At 40.4% G+C, this 23,303-nt stretch overlaps 1 protein-coding gene across 1 annotated transcript in view; it reads right to left on the bottom strand.

Annotated features, from left to right (window-relative positions):
* The window catches only part of LOC135265192 (BMP/retinoic acid-inducible neural-specific protein 1), a 127,420-nt gene that overhangs the window by 19,462 nt on the left and 84,655 nt on the right, over positions 1 to 23,303 (bottom strand). The window contains exons 5-6 of the mRNA XM_064354588.1: positions 19,016 to 19,121; positions 320 to 556 (exon numbers count right to left, since the gene is read on the bottom strand). Of these exons, the coding sequence (XP_064210658.1) occupies positions 320 to 556; positions 19,016 to 19,121 (343 nt within the window). The remainder of the gene's footprint in view (positions 1 to 319; positions 557 to 19,015; positions 19,122 to 23,303) is intronic.

Here is a 23,303-nt window from a genome sequence, read left to right as displayed (position 1 = left end):
TTGTTCCCTCAGACTTCCCCAAAAGTAGATGAAAAATTCCATCTTGAAGTAAAGCCCCAGATGGGCATTCCTTTATATAAATGACCCGGTAATCTCAAAACAGAGAACCACTTCAGAGCAATGTAGAATGATCTGTGTTTGTATTATTAGATTTCTGTATATTTTACGCACATTTGGATGCAGTAGCTATAAAATTAACTGACCTGTGCTTTCTTCCATGGGTTCCTACTGTACCTGAGTTTTTACACTCCCGGGCTCTTATTCGTACAAGACACAAGATTCCCAATGTTCTATCTATTATGAGGGTTTTTACTCTCACCTGAGTTTTCAAAGTCCTTGTAGGAGGTTTCCCAGGACTCGGCCATCCCCAGAAGCGTGTTTTCCATGATTTGTATGTCAGTAAGCGGACAATTGCATTGTGGGAACTCCTCAGAACACTGACAGAGGCACTGACTGTTCCGGCATACGTACTCCCCCTCTCCATTGCACATGATGTAGCTGAGAGCTGACTGCACAAACTTCTCCTGGAGATACTCTGGGAAGATGACCTGCAGGCCTTCAGTGAGAAAGAAGGGGGGGAGAGGAGGGGAGAGAGAGAGAGAGAGAGAGCTGTTGTAGTCATGAAAAGCAGTTTGTATCTGAGCAGCTCTCCAGGCACTGTATTACACAATATATATATACAGAGAGAGAATATAAAAATTCTATATGTATATTCTGAGAGAGAGAGAGAGAGAGAGAGATTGAGGGAGAAAAAAGTGTAGCTTAATAGCTGTCTGTAGTCTGTGTAGAACTAAAGCATATATTTGTAACTGTGTAGCTCTTCCATTATTTATCTGCAAACCATATCATATTTGTTCGTACAAATGCTTCATTGCCTTGTCTCTCAGTAGAGACAGAGGAAGGATACAGATTGAAAGGGAAAGAGAGAGACAGGGACAGAGAGAGAATCGAGCCTCTGTCTGTTTGCTTCGGCAGCGTTTCGAAAAGGGCCCGCGTGATTCGTGGCGGCCTTCCGCATCTTCATGGGAGGCCATGTTTAGCACAGACCAGACAGAGCACGCTAACCTTGCACAGAGAGAACAGTGCTCAGCGCTCAGCCTGTCAAGAGTAATCGTCGAGAGCTGGAGCCGAAATGGATTGTTCCCAACCGTGAAAGCCGTACTGCGGAGGGCCCCTTTCAACTGTCAGGGCCCCGGGAGGCGGGATTCATTTGGCATGATGTATTCCCAGTGCTGAAACTTTAATGTGATTTGTGGGAGAGTCCAGATGGCCGGTTCAAGGAGCGACTCTGCCTGCTGACAGTAACGGTGCCAGGGAACGGGTCCACCGCAGAGCAGTGCTCGGGACCACGCCCTGATATTACATCATCCCTTGCCGCCCTTCAAATATCCCTGAGTTACAGAGCGAGAGGCACTCCTCACTTTCTCATCCAATTATGTAACATTCTGCAAGGATGTGCTATTTTCTTTCCTCAGTCAAGACCATTTTCTAATACTTCTGTTCTGTAAAAACATGCTTAAGACTCATTTTAAATGCATTGTTGCATTGTGCTACCATAGTTTTTTTCCCCGGAAAAAAGTAAGGATCATAAAACAGTGAGACGAGTCTGTATGTCCTAAAACTGTTATTTTTGTTCTTATGTTGTAAAATTATTTAAAAAAAATATATACAAAATTGTTAGTATACCTTTGTTGGTTATAACAGGTTATGTTTGTCTACCTTATTGCCTCCCGATTAAAGAAATGGTAACAGAGCATTAAAGTAATTGGTCTTTGTTAAAGCTAAATAAACTGCTGATGCTGTCGTTTTTGGGGGGTGGGGAAGTGAGGAAAAAAAGGGGGGATGAGGGGGGACTGGGGGATAATCTAAAGGACTTTTTAAAAATTGTTGTAATTCACAGGCGCTGATCCATTCTCGCATTTTAAAAAAATAAAAAATCTATTTTACAAGATTAGTAAATAAAGATACGCTTAATTAATAATTGCTTGACAAATATATTACATAAATACATCTTTTATTCTTGCTGTGAATTCATAGATTCTTATTTATTATCTTGGTATTTCACTCATGAAAAAAGATAAGAGGACAAAATGAGGTCTGCTCCTGGGAGTCTTTGATAAGTGTTTCCCTGTGTCGGCTGAGTGATTATAGATCTCTCAAAGTGATGGCTAAGTGCGTTTTAAGTAAGTTTTTGTATTTCAGGCAGCCAAATTGCGCCTGAACCCCGAACACTGCCTGCGTACTCTTTTTAAACATCAGTGCACTGAAGTGCACCTCCGAACGGGTTGTGAATGGGCGTGACCGAGCATTGGTACAGTACCGCATTGTGAAGCACGCCTCGGAGCTTCGATTTCATCAAGGATCAATTGTGTGATATGTGCCCACAAATTCACAAAATAATTTTTAGTTAAACCATGCTGGCATAGCAGCATACTGGCCAAATGGCATTCAATTTACACCAAGGCCTTTCATAATTATTTTTTTTTTTTTAAAAGACCTAAAATGTGAACTTGTGAACTGACAATCCGATTTATCCCTCCAAAGTGGACTGTCCCATGGCATGTGTAGGTCAAAGACAGGGACATAGAGAAGGCAATTAAGAACAAACCCTCAGGCCTTCAACCAGACTTCAACGCAACTGATCACATAGTGACATGTGTTTTGTGGCTTCTCTTTTTTCATATAGCGAGTCTGCGGTATTACTTCTGGGGTTGGCTGTGGAGTAGAGATTCAACGGTCATGTCGCTTGACCAGCCACAAGCCGGGTGTTTATCTGAGAACACTGTATGAGCCTACTGAAGGCTTCATCCCCTCACACCATCTGAAAGACTGCAGGTGTCATTAGTGAGAGATCCAGATCATTCAGCCAGCCAAGCCCTGATGTCACCAGCAGGTTATTTCAGGTGTAATACTTTAATCTTGAGTGTTCTATTTGTGTGTGTATGCATAACACACACACACACACACACACACAGCAGGTCGATGAATTGCCAAAGGGCGTGTATATTATTGCGAGTGAATTTGATAAATTGCCACAGGGTACTCACACACACAGAGACACACGCAAACATGTGTGCGCACACACACACAATTCACACATGCATTCTTGTTGGGTAGGAATAACCGCCGCAGGATACAGACAGGAACACACACACACACAAACACAGATACACACAAAGATTGCCACAGGGTACATAAATACAAACTCTTGCCTGCTGAACTAATCGCCCCACAGGACACGCACATAAAAGTGGCAGGACAGGGTCAGAGGGTTGCCATGGCTATCGGCAGTCCCTTGACTCTGTCGTACTGTGATGTCATGTCTACTCCATAGCGAGCGCGGACTCTGACTTCAGCTCATTCTCTTGCCTCCTCCGGGTTAATTGGAAGCGCTGTGTTTGTGATGCAGCCGACTGCCGCTCTCCTCCGCAGGCAATGCGGCTTCTTCGCCGCATCAATCGCCGCCGCATCATCGCTGATTTGTGGAAAACAATGACAGACAGCGTGCCCGAAACCCCAGGGATACCTTCTTATGAACTGATGATTACAAGCTACCCGTGCAATAAACTCACTCCCAGACTCAAAGTCAACGGCATCTTGAGAAAGAGGCCGATCAGTATCTGCTGGTAATGAAGGGTGGCAGTTGAAACTAGTCATTTCTCCAGCACACGAGAGAACTCATTTTTATTCACATATTGTTTTATTTTATTTATTTCTGCAATCCACTGTGGTGAAAGCATAGAGGCACGCCCAAGCCCTATTTTCAAGTTTGCGGCCTCAGGACATCCAGAAACGTCTCACATTTTCAGAATCAGAGATTATGCTTAAACACATCTCAGTTATGTTCTCCAGCAGGTTTGTTTTTTTAGTGCGGATGCTCCGTTTTGTTAACCTTGATGAAAGACACATCACCGCAGCGACTGGGGAAATTAAAAGATTAAAAAAAAAAAAAAAAGACTTTTAATGGGTGGGAAAAAACTTCCAGGCATTAAAGCCCTTTCATGCAGATAATAAATATGAGGTGTGTGTCGTTTCATATCCTTGCAAGCAAAGATTTGCTGTCACGTCTTGCTGAAGTAATTAAACCAGGACATTTGCTGCAGGACCGTGGAGCTGCAGAGCGTCTGGTTGCAGATAACAGGCCCACTAATGACTGAAGCGTCAGAGACACTCAGATACTTGGCAGCTCTATAGCCGCTACTGGACTGGGAGTGAAAGCCTTTCTCTCACACAGACCACACTAAGGATTGAAGAGACCCCCCATTCCTCGTCTCCTTCCCTCTTTCTCTTAGGCCCTACCAAATTTCCTCCGGCTCTGAAGCAGGAGTTTTACAGTGTGACTAATAGATCTCCTGCTCTCTGCGATCCATTCCTTGTGCTCTTGAATCATCTCTCTCCATTTTCTTGGCCTCTCTCCTATTCTGCACAGTACTTTCATGGTAAGAAAGTCACATTAGCACTTTCAGTACCTATGCCACTAGTAATATCATCACACTTGAAATGCCTTCTGAAAGCCTCCATCTTAGGAAGAACTGAAAATGACACTTTTACTATGGCTATATATATATATATATATATATATATATATATATATATACAGTACCAGTCAAAAGTTTGGACACACTGCTTAAACCAGTTTTTCCATGATGATTTTTAAATGAAAATGGAAATTTTGTAAGCTCATTGGGAGGGGGGAGGGTGCATTGTTTTGTTATTTAAGTATCCTGGTGCGTACTGGTGTTCATGATGACGTCTATCTTAACAGGTGCTCCAGGACCTGCAGAATTTTTCATATTAAAAAAAAAAAAAAAGACCACCCGCCATATTTCAAAATGCATGGGATTTATTACTACATCAGTTTCACCCTTCTACCCTCCATTGGAAATATATGGTACTGCATGTGGTGAAAATGATGTAGGAATATAGTGTTGGCAAGTTGGACATCTACTTTGTGCATGACACAAGTAATTTTTTCAACAATTGTTTACAGACCGATTATTTCACTTTTAATTCACTATATCACAATTCCAGTGGGTCAGAGGTTTACATACACTAAGTTGACTGTGCCTTTAAACAGCTTGGAAAATTCCAGAAAATGATGTCATGGCTTTAGAAACTTCTGATAGGCTAATTGACATTATTTGAGTCAATTGGAGGTGTACCTGTGGATGTATTTTAAGGCCTATCTTCAAACTCATTTTTTTTGACAACATGGGAAAATCAAAAGAAATCAGCCAAGACTTCAGAAAGAAAATTGTGGACCTCCACAAGTCTGGTTCATCCTTGGGAGCAATTTCCAACCACCTGAAGGTACCACGTTCGTCTGTACAAACAATAGTACGCAAGTATAAACACCACTGGTGGACTCGATGGGGGGGGGGGGGTCCTGGTGCCCCCATGGTTGAAAAAGCATCGCTAAAGTGCCCTCTAGAGTGGCGGAAACAAGAGGAAGTGCCCTATTGGCTGCCCTTCACATGGGGAAAAAATTATTGAATGCCCTCTAGGGCAGTGGGTCTACTAATCAAGGTGCTTAGCAATGACTCTAGTGATTGATTAGTAGAATCAGGTGTGTGCACCCACACTGGCCCTTTCTGGATAAGACTGGGGACCCCAGCAATAAATTTAAACAGCTTGTTAAAATTCTGGGATTGCAGTTGAATTTGGAATGAAAACCAGCATACATAGGGGTCCCCCAGGACCAAGTTTGAGAACCACTGCTCTAGGGTGCCCCTTCATGCAATAAATTGTGATGATATGCCCTCTAGAGCAAGAAAATTTGATAACGTCTTAATGAGTGCCCTTCTAGTAGAGAAAATGTGATGCAGTGCCCTATAAGGTGCCCATACAATGGTCTAAACTTGACGTTCCCTATGGGTCCCCTTCCAAAGGAAAAGGGTACCGTTATGAAGTTCCCTCTATGCCGCCCCTACATGACAGTGTCCCAAAGGGTGCCCTTTCCAGTAGAGAAAATGGGATGCAGTGCTGTATAGGGTACTCCTATAGGTGAGAAAATATCATGAAGTGCCGAATTAGGTGCTCCTCTAATGGAGAAGTGCCCCTCCAGTGGATAAAATGTTATGCAGTGCCGTACAGGGTGTCCCTACATGCGTGAGAATGTGGGGAGTTTCCTAATGGATGCCCCTCCAGTGGAGAAAATGTGATGTGGTGCCACATAGGTGCCCTTACAATGGGATAAACTTGAGGTTCCCTACAGGTGCCTTTCTGATGAAAAAACTGATGAAGTGCCCTCTTAGATGCCCTTCCAAGTGAAAAAACACGATGCATCATAGCTTTTTGCGTGCTGGTGGGGCCCCATGTCATGCAGTAGGTGCCCTTTTTATTTTTTCGCCCCTGCCCTTCAAACAGCCTGAGTCCGCCACTGATAAACACCATGGGACCATGCAACCGCTCAGGAAGGAGACGCGTTCTGTATCCTAGAGATTAACGTGCTTTGGTGCGAAAAGTGCAAATCAATCCCAGAATAACAGTAAAGGACCTTGTGAAGATGCTGGAGGGAACAGGTACAAAAGTATCTATACAGGGTTCTTGCACCTTTTGAAAAGTCAAATTCAAGCACTTTCAAGATGCATTGTCAAAACATTTCCAGCACTTCACAACTTTGGCAAGCTAAAATTGGTAGGTAAATTAACATGTCAAACCAACATGTATATCCATTTACCCTCACCGGTTGTATTTCATTTCTTAAGACTGATTTTATATAGGCTAGGCCTATATTGTTTATTTCATGTTCATATTTAATCTAAATTTATAATTATGATATTGTCAATAATATTGAGATAGGCCTATGAATTTATTAGCCTAATCATGGTAGCCTACACCAGAAAAGAGTAGTAGGCCTACAATACTTTAAACAACTGACTAGTAGGTTCAAGGGCGTAACCATGTTATAGGGATTGGGGGGGGGGGGTCCTAATGCGACAGGGGTCTGGGGGTCTGACATTTTTTAAGCGCATTTCCCACTATTCTATTGATATTTATTTATTTTTTCGGGCACTACATTGACCTTTCCACACCTCGTATGAATTAAAATCATCAATGTTATATTGAAGCTGATATAATTTTTTCTGTCTTACTTAAAGGGCATGTATGAAGCATTTAAAACCGCAAGCTCTGTTTTTTTAGTAGATACTACAGCGACCCATTAAGTCTATGGTGATTTAACCACCGCTCAACTCTTTATGTAAATAATATCTCATAAAAAAAACACGTTTTCAACGTACAAAAATGCCAAGTTACGCACACATACAAGACCAGTCCAGGTCTGCCATTAAAAGTATTGATATCAAAATGGCGCCAAGTTACGGTACTACAAACAATATAGGCTATCTTGCCTCACCGAAATTAAATAAGATATATTCCAAAGCAATGCTACCCAACATTTCTCAATTCTTTCAAGTCACTTGGCCCTTGGAATATATCTTATTAAATATATATATATATAACAGTCGGTATAAACCATTAGTCATTAAAGTGGAGGGTTAAGTCATGTGTGGAATCTATTGCACTGATGTGCTTCTCTCATGTTCAGTACTAGTAGTTATAATTATGAGTGAGTCATGATTTTAAATGTAATGTTTTAATGGGGAGTTGCAGAACGTACATACGTAGTAATTGTTTGTATGTAGCTAGATAGAGAACAGGGCGAGGTAACATGAATGTAGAAACGTGGCGTTTGCTGATGAGGAGGATTTGTACGGTAGCCAAGTGAAGAAATATAGTTAGTAGAAATGGCACAGCGGTGAACTGGTGTAACTTTTTAATAAAAGGAATACATGAAATGCATATGGGTGGCCGTGAGTGAGTTTTGGTAAAGCAAATACAAGCGTAAGAAAACGTTAGTGTAAAAGAGGAAATTATCTGCCTGAGGACGAGGCGGGATTCAATCCTTCAACCGGAGGTTTACCAGTCTGTGACTTTGTTAGTGCAGCACCATGACATAGCTAAGCAATGCGTGAAATATCATTAGCAAACCTGTCCGTGGTTTTAAAGAACACAGGCCAGTAAGCACAGAAGAGCTCCCGTTGAATCCATATGGCTTTGCAATATTGTAGCCGGTTAATAACTGAACGTGCAGACGGTACGTCATAATTCAGTGTATACGTTCGGTGAACGGCGGGTAGATATGGTGCAAAAGCAATAATTGAGAAGTAGTAGACAATTATTAGTGAGGGTAAAAGCAGGTTAAAGAAACACGTTCCTAGCTGGGCTTGAACCTCTGACCCTGTGTTCCCAAGACTGTAACCTTACCCACTAGGCCACAGGCGGACTAGCTAATTGTATTGAAAATGTTTCAGAGTAAAAAGGTATGTGTCTGTGGCTGTTGTGTTTATTTCTGTGGGGAACCCTGAAAAGTGCCAAACTCTCGGTGCTGTATAGGTATGGGGCATGCCCCCTCCAAGGCGTAACTTGGTGGGATGGCATACCTGCCATCCCAATAAAACAACTTTTAACAGTGCACACAAAGTTTTTATGGAAAATATTCGTTAGCTAGCCAGTACTGCTTTTTGATATCATTGATAGCTTGCTACATAGTTAACGTTAATGTCATTAAATCTCAGTTGTACGATTAACTCGTAACATAATGCCTAAAAGGAGTGTTGTTGGCGGATGCAAGAACACATATGCTGAAAAAATCCAACTAGAGCAGCATCTAGTACAGTAAGCCTGCATTTTTAGCCAAAAGTGGAAAAAACATCTCTTGTTGAAATGGCAACCTCATGACAGATTTTTATCAATGCTGCTGCCTGCTTGGGGTTTCCCCTTCACCAGCTGGTTCGCAAGCCACACACATCAAAAACAGACCAACAGATCAGAGTGGAGCCGTGTGCAAAAGGAATCAATTGGGTCTCTCTGATTTATTTTATTTCTTTATCCAAAGTGATTTCATTCAATCAGATTGCAATTTCTTATTATGACAATAATTACATTAACACATTTCAAGCACTTTCAAGTGCTTTATTCAAAATCCAAGCACTTTCCCAACCTTGAAAACACCACATTAAAATTCAAGCATTTTCAAGGATTTGAAGAACCCGCAAGAACTCTGTCTATATCCACAGTAAAACGAGTCCTATATCGACATAACCTGAAAGGCTGCTCAGCAAGGAAGAAGCCACTACTCCAAAACCGCCATAAAAAAAGTCAGTCTACAGTTTGCAACTGCACATGGGGACGAATATCTTACTTTTTGGAGAAATGTCCTCTGGTCTGATGAAATAAAAATGGAACTGTTTGGCCATAATGATCATTGTTATGTTTGGAGGAAAAAAGGTGAGGCTTGCAAGCCGAAGAACACCATCTCAACCGTGAAGCACAGGGGTGGCAGCATCATGCTGTAGGGGTGCTTTGCTGCAGGAGGGACTGCTGCACTTCATAAAATAGATGGCATCATGAGGAAGGACAATTATGTAGATATATTGAAGCAACATCTCACGACATCAGCCAGGAAGTTAAAGCTTGGTCGCAAATGGCTCTTCCAAATGGACAATGACCCAAAGCATAAGTTCCAAAGTTGTGGCAAAATGGCTTAAGGACAACAAAATCAAGGTACTGGAGTGGCCATCACAAAGTCCTGACCTCAGTCCAATCGAAAATTTGTGGGCAGAACTGAAAAAGTGTGTGCGAGCAAGGAGGCCTACAAACCTGACTCAGTTACATCATTTCTGTAAGGAGGAATGGGCCATAAATCCAGAAACGTATTGTGAGAAGCTTGTGGAAGGCTACCCGAAACGTTTGACCCAAGTTAAACAATTTAAAGGCAATGCTACCAAATACTAACAGAGTGTATGTAAACTTCTGCCCCACCGGGAATGTGATGAAAGAAATAAAAGCTGAAATAAATCAATCTCTCTACTATTATTCTGACATTTTGCATTCTTAAAATAAAGTTGTGATCCTAACTGACCTAAGACAGGGAATGTTTAGTAGGATTAAATGTCAGGAATTGTGAAAAACTGAGCTTAAATGGATTTAGCTAAGGTGTATGTAAACTTTCGACTTCAACTGTGTGTATATATATATATATATATATGTTATTTCTAAGATCATGCACACAAATGCATTCATGATCGGTTGCCATCGATTAAGAACTTACTTTTTATATCTTCCTCTGAGATTGCAATTTGTTGGGGAGCAGATAGATTCATTGGGTATATTTTTATTTCCAGGGGGTTATACAGATCTAAGTGCATAGGACATCTCTGCATTATCAGAGAGCTACAGAGATCACTCTGTAGGGTGCTGCTGGGTGTCTGAAATGCCCAGTCATTCACATAGACATTCACACGAAAGCGCAGTGTGGCTAATTACTCTAACAGCAGAAAATTGCACATATAAATCAGCAGGCCCTTCTGACGGAGGGCTGAGGGCTGCTTCTAAAAGGAGCATGGTGGAAATTGTATGTTGCCGGAGTTTCCAAATTGAAGCTAGTGAGAAATGGGCAAAGAGACACCCATGGTAAAAATTAAAAGTGTTCTTTCACATCTAATTTTTTAAAGGGGACAATTTTGCTTCTCTTTCCACTGAAAATGCATTTTTATTTTTTAGAGAAGCACTTTGGTATGCATTTGGTAGCGCTATTTCACTGTGGTGATTGACTAAAGCTCTGTAGTGTCTACCAGGAGAATTTCTCATCTGTGGTGATTTTAAAAATGAGCAGCACAAAGAGATTATTCCACAGTCAAAAAATACTAAAGGGAAAAAAGATATACCACAGTAAATTAGGAAACAGCAGTAACAATGGCCAGTTAATAAATGTGTAGGAGTGGGGAAGAAACAATCTGTGCTTTGTGCGAATGTCAGTGCACTCATGTGACTGCACGACAGCTCTACATAAAAATAAAAAAAAAACAGTATCAAGAAAAATAGGCAATATGCACTGAATTACTAGATACAGGAACATTTACCTACACTGACAAAGTAATTTAAAAAAAAATTCTGGAGCAATCAACAATTTGCACATTTTTAGTGGCATAAAGAGGATAAATTTGGTTAGAAATTAAGTCCCTTTTATTTTTTTCCTCCTTTTTCCCCTTTCCCGTTGAGAGCAATCTGCATTTATATAGCTCTCAAGCGCTTGAAACTACAAGGCCAGCAAGAAATTAGGTGAATGTGACAGCAGATAACAGGAGAAAATATGAGAGAAAAGAGGCTGTCAGCACTGCGACTGCTAAATGAGAAAAGGGGGAAAAAAACCTGATCAATATAACAAAAGGATGTCTGGATATACGTCAATCAGAGAGAGGCTCCACCCTCCCTACTGATTACCAGACCAGTTGCCCCATGAAGGAATGCAGTCCTAATGGGTCACATGACTTACATTCAATTTAAGCATCAACCTCCATGCCTGATAGGCCAGCACTCTTTTGGTTGCCCTGATTGCAGTAGGCGTCTTGTGGGTCAGTGTAGAATGCAATGCTTTCGATCTATAAAATCACAGAGCATGTTCTTTAGATTAAATGCTTTTAAAGTTATGTCTGTCTCGAATCACCCAAAACTGCATTACTTTGCACCCATTTATGGATGAATAGAAAATACTTCATTGGTATTTTCCTTGTAAGTGAAAATGTTTTAGACAAACTAAAGATATCCATTTATTGTGAGGTTTGAAATAGGGTTGAGGGCAATGGACTAAGATTCCATTAAGTAACAGAAACATTGCTTGTGTGTGTGTGTGAGTAGTGGAGGGGGACAGACAGAGATGGTGAATCTGTGTTGGCAGAGAGGGAGAGAGACAGAGAAAAGAAAGTGTGGGCGCATAGGTTTCGGCCTATTTTCTTCTCTTCACTCTGCTGGTCATATATATAATTCTATGATTCTTTTTTCCTTGTACATGTAGACATGTTATTTATTAATTGATCAGATGCATATGGAAGCCACAGTGTGTCTGTTTATGCCATGTTCATAAAATCAAGGGAGAAAGGTACTATAAATACAGTGTTGTGCTGAGCAGACAGACAAGCTTTCTCTGGCTTTATCTCCTTTATTTTATATTTAGCACTTAGGAACAAACTGTGTGCCCATGCCCTCCTAACACATCCATATAACATTTTCATATAGTGTATTTGTAAGTCTCTTCAGATGCAGGGAAACATCCAAATGACAGCAGTTCTGTTTTTGGGACTCATGAATGATGGCCACTTCTACAGTAATGGTACCTGGAGAAAGTGAAATGGAGAGAAGATGAGAGGCTGAGTGGATAGAAGGAGAGAGTGGGGTTGGAGAGTGAAACAACACCAGGCAGAGATAGTTGGGGTGGGGGGGGGGGGGGTGGGATAGTGTGGTGTAAGGGGATGACTGCCAAAGGGACACTTGGGAGAATCTGCTTAACAGTTCTCCTGGTACTAGAGTTTTCCCATACAAGCATTTTGGACCTACATAAATACTCTCTGTGTTCCTTGTCACAGTTTGTTGTATTGTATGTCTTTTCTCTTCGTATAGAATTGTGGACCTGCTTTGTAAATAAAATGTTTACCTTTTAGCATTGTTGGAACTGCCTATCCTTGGTTATCACAAACTGTCATACTGTAAAGTATGTGGTTTGCATCTCTGCGAGAACAAATCAGTGTATGGGTTTCATATGTGGTTTTGGGGTAACACCGTTGTTACGTTCGCGTGTGAGATGCGGGCGTGCGTTTTTCCCCCATCCCCCAATCAACTCCCTCCTGCAATCATGTCTCCTCCAATCATGCCTCAGCTCTCAATTTAAAATATCCCCATTTTGTTCCTGCAGGAGCCTTCCGTTTCCTCATTTGTGCTGTGTGTTTGGGCAAATGCTAGATTGTGTGTGTTATTTGAGAGAGTTGTGTTGTCTAAAATTTCGTCCTCCCTGGTTCACTTCAGAGACCAGTGTTAGGTAAGTTCCGGGGGCCCCTATACACGTGTTGACACGTAGGGTAAGGGCTCTGTCTAAGCACATTAGTTTAGTGGTGGTGTCGCCCCCTGTATTTATGACTGCTGGTCGCAGTTAGGTTAGTTAGACAAGTTTTGTTTTCTGTATTGTTAATTGGTTAGTTATATTACAAATTTGTAGTTAGGCTATTGTGTTTGTTATTTTCGGCACCACTCCTTTTTTTTTTACTGGTCTCGGTTGTGTGTCTTGGCGTGTTTTATGTTTGGAAATGTCTGTTAATATGTGTAAATAGCCCTACCCCCCACACAGTAAAATCCCTTTCACCGTAGTCCGCCTTGTGTGTCTCTCATTGTTCTCACAAGAAAGCTTATATATTTAGTTACATCTCCTGGTGCCAAACATCATTTTAAATATTGCACCCTTAACCCCTAGAAGGGTCGTAACAACCGTTAATGGGTTTCTCACTGGGCATATTGATAGTTTAACTAGCTGGATGTGCAATTCCCCTGTGATGTTAGTTTCAGTGTCCAGGTGTATTCTAGTATTATTTAATAAAAACAGTAACTGGGTCATGGTCTGGGATATTTAGTCTCACTAACCACATGGAGTAACTTTAGTCTGTGCACCCTGGAATAGCCGTTAGTTTCAGTACCCAGCTATACATATTTTCTGGGCTAAAATAACTTCTTCATAGCCCAGACACACTTATTTACAAGATTCCTGGACACGTAGCAACTTTACCAGCTACAATAGAAGGTTGTAGTGTCAGCGAACCATTAGATTAATGCCAAGCTCTCGGGGGTTCAGGGTCTTGCCACCTATTATTTCATATAAGCATATCCCAGTCAATGCACGTATATGTGAACCCATATAAACATAAACATCCACGTTACAGGTTTTGAAATGAATGGAGTCAGATAAACATGTTTTTTTCTCTCCAATAAAATGTAAATCCCAACAGTGGGAGGGTGAGATAGTATGAGGGTCAGAACAAGGGGTGAGATGGTGGGATGGTGAGTGTGAGAGCTGAAATTGTGATACAGTTGAGGCCAAAGGTTTACATACACCTAGGCTAAAGACATTCAAACTCAATTTTTCACAAGTCCACACATTTCATGTTACCTTACGTTTCCTGTGTTAAGTCAATTGGGGAATCTATTTTATTTCCATAAGAGGTCATTTCAAAATAATAGCAAAGAGACAGATTTATTTCAGCTTTTATGTACTGTATCAGATTTTCAGTGGGTCAAAAGTTTACATACATTTTGTTAGTATTTGGTAACATTGCTTAACTTGAATCAAATACTTGGGGTAGCCTTCCAGAAGCTTCTCACAATACTTTACCGCAATTTTTGCCCATTCCTCAGGACTGGTGTAACTCAGTCAAGTTTGTGGGCCTTCTTGCTCGGACATGCTTATTCAATTCAGTCCACAAATTTTCTATAGGATTCAGGTCAGTGCTTTGTGATGGCCACTCCAATATTTTCACTTTTTAAAAGCCTCACCCCATTCCTCCATACATAGTGCTGATCATCATGGCCAAACAGTTCAATTTTTGTTTCATCTGACCAGAGAACACTCCACCAAAAGCCTAGGTCTTCATCCTGGTGATCAACTTCCTTGCGCGACAGCCTTTCAGGCCATGGCGATGTAGGATTCTCTTAAAGGTGGATGTAGATACTTTGCCACCTGATGCCTCCAACTCCTTCTACAGTTCCTTTGTTGTTGTCTTGGGGTTCAGTTGAACCTTTCGGACCAAAGTTTGTTCAGCCCAGGAAGTTAATTTGTGCCTCCTTTCTGAAACATGCAGTGTCTATGTGGCCTTTTTTATATTTGCATACAATTGTTTGTACAGATGCTCGTGGTACCTTGAGTTGTTAGGAAATTGGAAGAATCAGACGTGTGGAGGTCCACAATGATTTTTTTCTGAGGTCTTGGCCGAGTTGCTTGGATTTTCCAATGGTATCAAGGGCAAAAAGACAGTGGCTCTAAAGGTAGGACCTTGAATAGAGCCACAGATGCCAATTAAATTCCAATTAACTCCTAATTATGAATTATGGCCAATCAGAAGCTTCTGAAAAGTCATTACATCGATTTCTGGAATCTTTAAAGAGACAGTCTTTAAAGATTGTTTAAATAGACAGTCAACTTGGTGTATGTAAACTTTTGACCCACTGGAATTCTGATATAGTGAATTAAAGCTGAAATAAATCTGTCTCTAATTGATTGTTTTAAAATTACCTCCGATGTGAAGAAAGTGGTAGCCCTAATTGACTTACCAACAGAAATGTATGGTAACATAAAATGTGCGAAGTTGTGAAAAACTGAGTTTGAACACAGTATCTTTAGCCTAGGTATATAATAAACTTTTTGCCTCAACTGTATGGGGAGATACTGAGAGGACAAGAGATTGAGAGAGTAAGAGAGCAAGATAGCGAGAGGGTTCAAGGTTGTCATCATGAGAAAAGAAAAATGCTGATATCGTTAGAGAGGGAAAGGGGATGATGGCTGTCAATGTTGTCATGGTTCTGTGTTTTCCTGTCTGTGTTTCCCTTGTTGTTTTGTGTCCTGCTCCCCCCTGTTAATTGTATTATTGTTGTCTCGTTATTCTATCATTGTTCCCACCTGTGTCTTGTTATCCCCTCCTTTTCTGGTTTGATTGTTTTTTGAGTTCACCTGTGTCTTGTTACCCCCTGTCTATTTAAGTTCTTTGTTCCCTTGACTCGGGGGCTGGTTCCTTGTGTTTGTTTCCTTCTAGTGTTTGTTTCGGACTTGCATGTATCTGCCTGCCTGTGTTTTGACCTGCTTGTGTGTGTGTGACTGTGTTTCTGCCTGTTAGTTCCTGCCTGGTTTCTGTCCTACCTGTGTTCTGCTCTGTGTGTTTTGAATTTTGAGTTTTATGTTTTGTGTTTTTTGGAAGTGCCCTGCGTGGCCTTTTGGTTTCCTGTTTTTTGTCCCCTGTCGTAAGTAAAGTCTTTGTTAATTTTCCCTTTTTGAGTTTGTGTCTTTTTTTTTCCTCTGCGTTTGGCTCCTTCCAACCCGTTACCTGACAAATGTACACTGATTGGCCACTTTATTAGGTGCACATGCTCATTAAAGCTAATGACCACTTCCTCCAACTGTGAATCATGTCGCTGCAAATCAATATATAAAGCAGTCCTACTCAAATCAGTTAAAAACAGGAAGATGAGGCTAAAATTGACACATGATCACCAAGACTAATTGGAGAAACATTGGCTGTTCTGACAAATCTTGATTTTTGCTTCTACCTGCAGATGGTATGGTCAAACTTTGGCATAAACAGTACGAATCCATAGATTCATCCTCCCTTGTGTGCAGGCTGATGGTGGTGTAATGGTGTGGGGAACGTTTTCTTGGCACACATTAGGCCCCTTAATACCAACTGATCACCATTTGAATGCCACAGCATACCTAAGCATTGTTGCATACCATGTGCATCCCTTTATAGCTACAGTAAACCCTGTTTCAAATAGATACTTCCAGCAGGGCAATGTGCCATATCACAAAACGCACATCATCTCAGGCTGGTTCCACAAACATGACAGTGACTTCAATTTACTCCAGTGGTCTGCATAGTCCGAGAGTCCCTAAATCTGCATGAACTGCATGATGCCATCAAGTCAGCATGGACCAAAATCCCCAAGAAATGTTTCCAGCATTTTGTAGAATACATACCACAAAGAATTTAGGCTATTCAGGAGAAGGCCCCCTACCTGGTGTTAACAAATGTACCTAATGCAGTAGCAACCAAGTTTTTGGGCATGGGGCAGCAAGTAATATGGGGGTACAGTAGCTAATGTTTATGAGAGTCAATATTAGGTCTCATCTCTATAAAGATGTATTTTACTATTGTATGCTCTGTAGCCTCACCTACCCCACTCCACACAGAAAAGAGCCCCATGCCCAGAAACGTCCCGAAAACATTTTGGAATAACAAATACAGGTTAAGGTGTACGCATTCTGAGAAAGAGCATAAAGATAGAGATTGCCAGTGCATCACAGGTATGCCTTAGCATGGTTATGTTATAATATTTTCAAGGTAAATATCCAGAACAGTATACCTACTAAATCATTCTTTATTGTTTCAGGAACAAAAAAGGTGAAGCTATCAGTATTATCTCAGCCTTGAAGAGAATCTGTTTCCTCTTTTCTTCTCCTGACAGAGATCTCTGGGATACATAGTAATCAACAGGGCCTTGTCTCAATATGCCTGCCAGCAGAATAACAATCTCAAAGGAAATGTGTTGACTCTGGCCAGAGGCATTCATGGGTTACTCGGGTTGTTTTTTTTGTACAGACTGAAAACAGCCCAGTTCATTATGAATTTTAATTAAACTGAGGCAACGGAATGGACGAGCATGTAAGCTCTTTTCATCGACTTGCGCATACCTGAATGCTAATTAAGAAACAGAACCGCTTCTACTCACTTTGGACTACTGGAATTATTGCACCCTTACCATTCCTGGAGAGACAATCACAGAACCAATTAAAATATTACAAAAAGGCAGGTTTAATACTCCAAGAATATTATGCTTAATGTCCTTTGATAAAACAATTGCTTCTGTATACTTATCCATCCTTCCATCCATTATCTATACCTGATTATCCTGGTCAAGGCCTATCCCAGCATGCATTGGACGAGAGGCAGGAATACACCCAATCTATCACATGGAACACATACCATTCACTCATACTTATACCTATTGGCAAGTTAGAGGCAATTTAGCTTTGTAAATTGGTGTGGAGAATAAGGTAAGTGAATTAAGTGAAGAAATAATATTGACAGAAGGAGAATGCTGCCATGATACCACAAAACTTTGTTAGGTAACATGACCATATTCAGCTCAATTAGAAGTGCAACAGTGCTAATGTGCTAACAACATTCCTGAAGCAGCAAATGCAACTTAACTAAGCTAACTGAGAACCAAAATACAAATCCTGAATACATGCTGAAAACATCTATAACGAACAAACAAAGTTACAAAACTATTATAAATGGAATTAATAGATAAGAGAGGAGGACTATGAGAGGATTGGAAAAAGAGGGGAGCTAAATTTCTGCTTTCTTCTTTGCCTCGATACTTCCTCAGGGTGCACAGGGTTAGCTGGCTTTGAGAACCACACCCCAATTAGCATCAGAGCGAATCTACCTCCTCAACGTTAAAATAATAAGATCTTTCCCTTCTGATGCTGCTCATGGCGATCAAAACCAATAATCCCTGTGCACTCTGAGGAAGTATCACTAGCCCGTTGCACCCCAAGTAGGTACACTGGCCTGTTTTGACCTCAAGAGCGAGATGATCAGAACCACCTGTTTATGACCCATAAAAATCATGCCCAGTTATTAGCACTGTCTTCTGGCACACAGTAAAGTTGAGCAGTGGGTTTCAGACAAACTGTGAATGGAAATGGGACTTGTAGTAGTTCATCCATGCATTCTGTTTATCTTGGGGTTTCCTGAATGTTTTTTTTCTTGGCTGTGCAGTGGCATTCTCTCTGTTGTATCACCAGGACCACTTGGGGCTCGATGAAGCAATTTTATTTGCACCCTCCAGCACGACCTTTGTTAAATAAGTGCCAAATAGACAGGGGGCTGTTTCACTGTCACAGAAGGGCAGGCGTAATCCTTTCTCATGACTCAACCAATCCCCACTGTCTGCCCACTCTGCCTGCTTTTCCAGAGTTGCATTTGCGAATGAATGGAATTTAGTGTTGAAATTCCGAAAAGGGAATTTTCTGTATTGAAATGCTCAGCCCTAATGTCGTGCTAAACAAGGAGACATTTGGGCAAAGGGTTGGGGGTGGCTATTCTACACAAGAGTCTAAATTATCTGCTTCTGACAAATACGGTTGCTGTCTTGCCAATTTCAAAGGTTCAGTGGATATCTCATCTGCTTCCTTCTGGCTTCATGCTGGCTGTTTCTCACATCAGGGTTAGAGAGCTCCTTCCACAGCTTCATGTGTATGGAAATATGCACATAAAGTGGAAATATGCACGTGGAAGTATATTTACATGTGAATATGGTGGTGAACAACTCCTAACCATTTCCCATTTGCAAAATGTGTGTGTGTGTGTGTGCGTATGTATGTATGTGTGTGTGAGCATGCGGTACTCTGTATTACCTTGCAGATGCAGCTTGCTCTCAGGGCTCTGCAGGAGAACGGAACTCACAGAGTCCAGGTTATCATAGGTGCTGCATCCCAGTGGTCCTGTCCGAGTTTCTGTCACCTGTGAGAGAGAGAGAGACAGAGATAGATAATGCACAAGTGAGCACAAACATGACCCCAGGGAAAAAGTCAATGAGTGGAGTGTGGCCTGCCTTCTCAGACACATCCTTTCCAAGCTACTGTAGCAAAAGCCCCAGAGTTATTACATCAGCACAAGCTAACGCTCATTAGCACATTTCAGACTGACTCCTTCTCTGCTAGGCCCAGGAGAGCGGTTATGGAAATGGGGCTTAAACTCCCAGACATGAAGCTTTAGAAAGAACATCAGCCATTCCTGGCCTGTGTGCAGCTCACACGGAACACGGGTGATGCGTGACACGTGTTTAAGGTGGAGCGGGGCCTAAGTACTGATTTTCACACATCTTCACAAAGAGTGACTGCTATCCCAAACCACATTTTCCGTCCCCAAGCTTCTACGGTTTTTAAATCTTGCAAAAGGTTATTTATTGATTTATTTATTTGTTTATTTTTACAAACTTTATTTCCCTTACTGTGAAATAAACATATGATTTTTCATGGCAGACCAACCCTGCCTGAATCAGTAACAGCTGTCCTAGTTAAAGCACATGGAGTAGTATCTGTCCATCCAGATTTTGCTAAAATGTTAAGACTTCTAGATAATCACTGCAGCTCTCCTTGTTCAAGACTTTATTAAAAGTATTCACATAACAGTGTTTTTTGGTAGAAGTTGTTCTCAATTATCTCAAAAATCTCAACTGTGTGCAAATTAATCTCTCTGGATGTTCATAAGTAATACTACTACTACATAGATACTACTCCGGGTAAGTGGAAGCATAGCTTAATTTAATTTTTGGGTGAACTGCCCCTGTGAGTTCCAGATAAAAAGTGAAAGCTGTTAGATCATCAGTCATGAAATAACAACAGCATCATTCATTTGTAATCCCTTTTTAAGATAGCAGTGTGTCCGTACAGAATGTACTTCAGCACCACAGGAAAACTTTTGGGGGATCATCTCAAAACTCCCTGACTAAACAGTGCACTTTGTATTATGGGAAAAGGCATACTCAACAACTACAAAATAAGCAAGTGGGAATTTGCCTCTGTGGTGAGAAAAATGCATTTATAATAGCTCACTTCCCATTCCAGGTAATGTCATGTCAGACACAATATGCAAAAAAGTTATATGTTTATATATTTATTTGGATTAACACTTCACACATCAGGTCACACATGTTAAACAATTAAAGATTTTATTTAAGGACTAATTTAGTGTTACTACACTGTAAAACATGAGCCAATACCATACATACAGTATACTTCCTGTTTGACTATTTCCCTGTAGTGTTGGGAAGTTCGATTCTTTGAAATTAATCAGTACATTCAAGTCAAAATGAATCAAACTTTCAAGTTTTAGAGTCATTCAAGTCATTTTCACATACTTTACCATTAATAAAACACTTGCTGAATATAGTATTTACTTCTTAGTCCTGCCTCTCTGGCTCTAGCTCAAATTATAAATTTTACAGCTTGTGGAAAAACGTAGGTGCTCACGACAATGCAGTATAACAGCTCACAGAGAAATAATTTATTTTTTCCTGCTTAGAAACGGGTAGTTCAAGCTCTCTCTTTAAAAGAACGTGCTCTTTAACCAACGAGGTTAACAGCTCTAGTCAGCACAACAACGTCTTTCCCATACACAGCCAACTCTCGTTTGGAGTGATTTCACCCTTGGTTCAATTACTATCTAAACAGAACCTACTGCTAAGCACAGTTTACGACTATAACACTTAAACATTTTGTAGCAACTGTAACAACATTGATTCTGCAATATCAGCTTTAATCTTGCTGAGCCACCTAGGACTCTGGGAAAGTGGACGGTGCTAACTGGTAGCTACAGTATGGAACATGAATGAAAGGCTATCGGTGGTGATGACTGATGTGGCCCCGGCTGTGCGTAGGTGCATAAAAAGTTAGACAGCTGGTGTTCTTAAATTCCAATTTGCAATTTACTCAGTATGTAAAATATATAAGCTAATAAGCTATAGCCTATATTTGTTGGTGTAACCAACTGAAGTCCCAGGGGTTTTTTGTATTTTAATTTTGTTTATTTTTCTATTTACGTATTTATCTAAATCATTCTTATTTATTCATATTATTACTTTTCTTGACTGTATTTTCTCATTTGTTGATCTTACAACAGGCTGCCTTATTATATTTTCAACTTTGATTTGATCCATATTTTATATTCCTGTATTTATTTGTTAAATTTGTTGTTAAAGAGTTGCAGTTAAGTCCAACATCATTTAATTGCTTAATATCAATCATCAATCTAATTTAATCGCTATAATCTGTTTATATTGTACAATTAAGGACATGCCGTCTCTAAGGACAAACAAAATAATAGCCTGCTAGGCTGCATCCATTGAGTTTTTAGAGAAATACCCCAAATGCTAATTAATTTTTTCCAAATGAGGAGAATATGCTCTCAAAGCACTATTTAAAAAGTTAGCATCAAGGTTGTCATTAACATCATTATAAACATCCCTGTGCCATTATTTTTCAGAAATCTACACACTTTTCTTCACTATAGAACATATATTAGGCCTATACACTTGGCGAGTCGTTCAATTGGCTACTTTTTGAGTTTTCATACCAATTTTATCTTTGAGTTCATTTGAGTCATTCAGTACATTACGCACAGTCAGTTAATTTCAGTCATTTTAGTCTTTTGTGTCATTCAGTGAATTTCGTTCATTTGAGTCATTCAGTATTTTTCCTTCATTTGTGTCATTCGGTGAATTTCATTCATTTGAGTCATTCAGTATTTTTGCTTCATTTGTGTCATTCAGCGAATTTCGTTTGAGTCATTCAGAACATTCATAACTTTGAACAAATTGAACGAAACAAATGAAAGACCAGTCTAGCGGGCTTCCGCTCCAGCACAGGTGTACACAAGCAATTTCATATAATTTATTTCATTACATAAATCGTATGCAGTGGCTGAAGGAAGAACCCATCCTCAAACTGGTTCAGTGAAAAACTGCTCAGAAATAAGTCACCTACTGTCCTTTGTAGATGAATTTCTACATAGCATACACTGTTGTTAGGCTTTTCACAGATGTGTGTGCAAAATTTAGCATGCATTTAAAAAATAAAAAGTAGAAATAAATGGTCTGTAGGCTATTTTATTAAATGTTTATGAAGTAATTTAAAGTTTTATTCACACAATAAAATAGTGTGGGAGAATTTCCAATGAATGTGTAGCTTTGTTGTTACAGAATCCGTTGGGAAATGCATACTGAAAACATACTCTTTCATTCACATTTTATTTAGGCTACATTATATCATGCACTCAAAGAGCCAATTGCTTTCAGCTTGACGCAGGCAAGTGTTTTTCATTGCAAAACAAATACATTTGGTTGAAGGAGAGTAGTAGAGTTCCAGCAACTGCGTAACTCATTGCAGATCTGGTTCCTTCACGTATTTGTTCTTCATTGTTGCCGCTGCTTTCAAGGACTATTGCTTTTTATCACACAGATTGGAGGGGCTCACAGACATGCATACGCTCTATGGAGGGGTATGCTGTTGTTGGCTAATTGCTTCTACACAGCCCAATTGTGAAAATTGTTAAAAAGGAATAGCTGCAGCTTCAGCGAATGTGAAGTTCGCAACCTACTGAGACTTGAGCCAAATGAACAAATCTTCCCATGGTGTGTCAGTACATTTCATTCACCAAAAAATTCATTCAAAAAGAACTGATTGTTCATGAACGACACACTACTATTTCCCTGCTGTAAATGATCTATCAAAATTAATTTTACTGCCTCTGTGAAATGCGAATGCAACAATTGCAATAGGAAGTCAAACACGTTCTTCGTACTAAAATTGCAGGGATGAGAAAAAAACATGTATGAATTTTCAACCCTGGTTAGTAGACATACTGTAATTGGCTGTGTTTACCGTAATGTTTTCTGCTATGAAATTTCTTATCAACAGAAGGTCCTGGGTTCAAATCCTCTCCATGGCCTTTCTGATTAGAGCTTGCATGTTCTCTCTATGTCTGCGTGGATTTCCTCCGGGTATTCTGATATCCTCCCACAGTCCAAAGACATGCAGGTAGGCTAAATTAAGACTCTAAATTGCCCATAGGTGTGACTGAGTGGTAAGCAAATGGTTTGGGTGCCCTGTCATAAAATTCCTGCCTATCGCCCAATGCACGGAT

The sequence above is a fragment of the Anguilla rostrata genome, chromosome 10, assembly GCF_018555375.3.
Source record: "Anguilla rostrata isolate EN2019 chromosome 10, ASM1855537v3, whole genome shotgun sequence".
Lineage (NCBI taxonomy): Eukaryota > Metazoa > Chordata > Actinopteri > Anguilliformes > Anguillidae > Anguilla > Anguilla rostrata.
Note: the sequence above shows the minus strand (reverse complement) of the source record. Positions and strands in the feature narration are given on the sequence as shown.